This window comes from Alosa sapidissima, chromosome 11 (genome assembly GCF_018492685.1).
Source record: "Alosa sapidissima isolate fAloSap1 chromosome 11, fAloSap1.pri, whole genome shotgun sequence".
NCBI lineage: Eukaryota > Metazoa > Chordata > Actinopteri > Clupeiformes > Clupeidae > Alosa > Alosa sapidissima.
This window is the reverse complement of record NC_055967.1, coordinates 32632462-32634961: the sequence shown is the minus strand read 5'-3', so window position 1 is coordinate 32634961 and position 2500 is coordinate 32632462. Positions and strand designations below refer to the sequence as shown.

The window sequence follows — 2500 nt, the reverse complement described above, 5'->3', positions numbered from 1 at the left end:
AAGGAGTATTATTGAGTTGTTCTGGATACCTTTTAAGTCAATACAAGAACATCAGGGATAGTTCTGATTAAATGATTTCGTAAAAAATTCAAAATTCTGTTTTCTGACTCCATGCTGCATCTTTCTGTCTTCTCTTTGTGTGTGTGTGTGTGTGTGTGTGGGTGTGTGTTCTCTGCAGTGATTGACCTGCTGGAGGCCTTGAATGTGACCCGTGGCGGAGTGAGGGGTGTGACAAAGGTCAAAGGGCAGGAGGCGGGGCTTGTGGCTTGGCGTTTCCGCTCGCGCACCCCCCATCTGATGTTGCCACGGGAGCACACCCTCTACCTGCTAACCTCTGCCCGTGGCTCACTGGGCCTGCACCTGATTGGTCAGCAGGCTCGTCAATCCACGGCAACGCTGCTGTCGCTGATGTCCCGTGGCCAAATGCTGCTACGGCTCGTCTCCTGCACACGCTCAAACACTCTCCGTCTCGAGTACCCCCCACACACACGCTCACACTCGGACACGCACACACACACTGACACAAACACACACAGCCTTCTGTTGCCAGGTGGGTCTCCTTTTACAGGTGGGGGCTGGGTGCAGCTCGCTTTGGGGTTGGAGGCCCAAAGGGTGGCCCTATTCACCGACTGCAGAGAGGAAGTGGTAGTGGAGTTGTCACAGCCTGATGAGGTCATCAACCTGCGACTGCCACTGGACCTGCAGGTTACCTTTGCCAGTGAGGCAAAAGAGCCCAACAGCAAGTTCAGTGTAAGTTTCCAATACACTTACACTCTTTCTCTGTCTCTCTCTCTCTCTCTCTCTCTCTCTCTCTATATATATATATATATATATATCTCTCACACACACACCACACCAAGTCTCAGTCATTGCAAGCGCCTCTTGATTGATTAATCACCACTATGTGGATACTGTTTTTAGAATTGATTTAGATTAAGTGTTTAGATTTGTATTTTAGTATATTTAGTATATTCTTTATCTTTTACTGTCCTTATTGCTTAGTTGTGTTTTTATATTATATACTTTTAATTACTTTTTCTGCTGTTAGTGAATGTGTGTGTGTTGTCTGTATGCTACTGAGACCTTGAATTTCCCCTGGGGATCAATAAAGTATCTATCTATCTATCTATCTATCTATCTATCTATCTATCTATCTATCTAAGTCCAAGTGTTATGCACAGAACTGAGTGTTTTTGTGGTTGTACTTGTGGTGGTGGTGTGTGTGTGTGTGTGTTTGTGGTCTACTTAAGGTTTTGTTTAAGTGTATGAGTGCTTGTGTTCTACCTCTGGTTGTGTGTGTGTGTGTGTGTGTGTGTCTTTGTGCTAAACCTGTGAATGTGTGTGTGTGTGTGTGTGTGTGTGAGTAGGGCTCCTGGCTGACAGCAGAGATCTCTACCCATGCATATCGGAGGCGTCCATGGTCTTGTCCAAATCTCACAGGTACTCCAACAGGCCACATGAATCAGCTCACCGTCTCAGTGTAACAAACATTCCAACACCAAACCTCATCTCACAGGCATCATATTAGCCACATCACCACTACATGAAATAATTCAAACGTGTATGAATAAACACAAATCTCTGTGCCCAACTCCAGCGCTACATTGAATTCTCTCCACTGTGTTAGAAAACAAAAAAAAAATCCTGGAGAATAGCTTTAACGGTAGAGTAAGCAATGCTGGATGACATTGCGTTTGTTTGTGTTTATGAGAGGCTTTTGTGCAAAGCAACTTACATTACATTTGAACTAAAGACAAAGCAAAACACACCAGAGAGGTAGCTCAATCCTCCCTTCAGTGCTCCCCGAGAAACTCCACACAGTGTGTTATTATTATTATTTAGGAGACAGGCTCCCCTCTTTCCAGTTCTCGGTGGCTGTGTCAGAAGACCGCTTTTTACAACGTTCTCAGAGAGCTAGCGGATCGTGAGGAGATTAGCTGAACAGTACAAAAACTGTTACATTTTAGAAAATGTCTAGTATTTCTTATCTTTAATACACTCAATACTAATTCTTTCAGAGGTGGTCTGTGGGAAGTGTGTGTGGGATGATGTGCAGGATGTGGGTAAGAGGGATGTGTGTGTACATGTGTGTGTGTGGGTGGGTTGTCTGTGTGTGTGTGTGTGTGTGTGTGTGTGTGACTGGGAGAAATGTGACACTTGACCTCTAGTGATTTGTGTTGACCCCTGATGTTGATATGACCCTCTCACAGGGTGATGGTTTCAGCTGTGAGTTAGTTTAGATCAGACCTCTGACTGAGAGTGAACTCTTAAAGTTCATTATTGCCTCAGTACTGGAATTGTTTTATACCCACTTTATTCATGTGTTTAGTTTCTTTTACCATCTTCAGTTTATTGATTGATTAATGAAGATACGGAATGAAAATATTGTGATCCAATGAATACTGCCTTGAAAATCAAATGCAAATGACCCAGTAGGTCAGTAACTTTCTCATTAATGCGTGTGTGTGTGTGTGTGTGTGTGTGTGCGCGTGCGTGTGTG

General features: G+C 44.1%; 1 protein-coding gene across 1 annotated transcript in view; it reads left to right on the top strand.

Annotated features, from left to right (window-relative positions):
• The window catches only part of LOC121723597 (kielin cysteine rich BMP regulator), a 54498-nt gene that overhangs the window by 4394 nt on the left and 47604 nt on the right, over positions 1-2500 (top strand). The window contains exons 2-3 of the mRNA XM_042109405.1: positions 179-750; positions 1368-1440. Of these exons, the coding sequence (XP_041965339.1) occupies positions 179-750; positions 1368-1440 (645 nt within the window). The remainder of the gene's footprint in view (positions 1-178; positions 751-1367; positions 1441-2500) is intronic.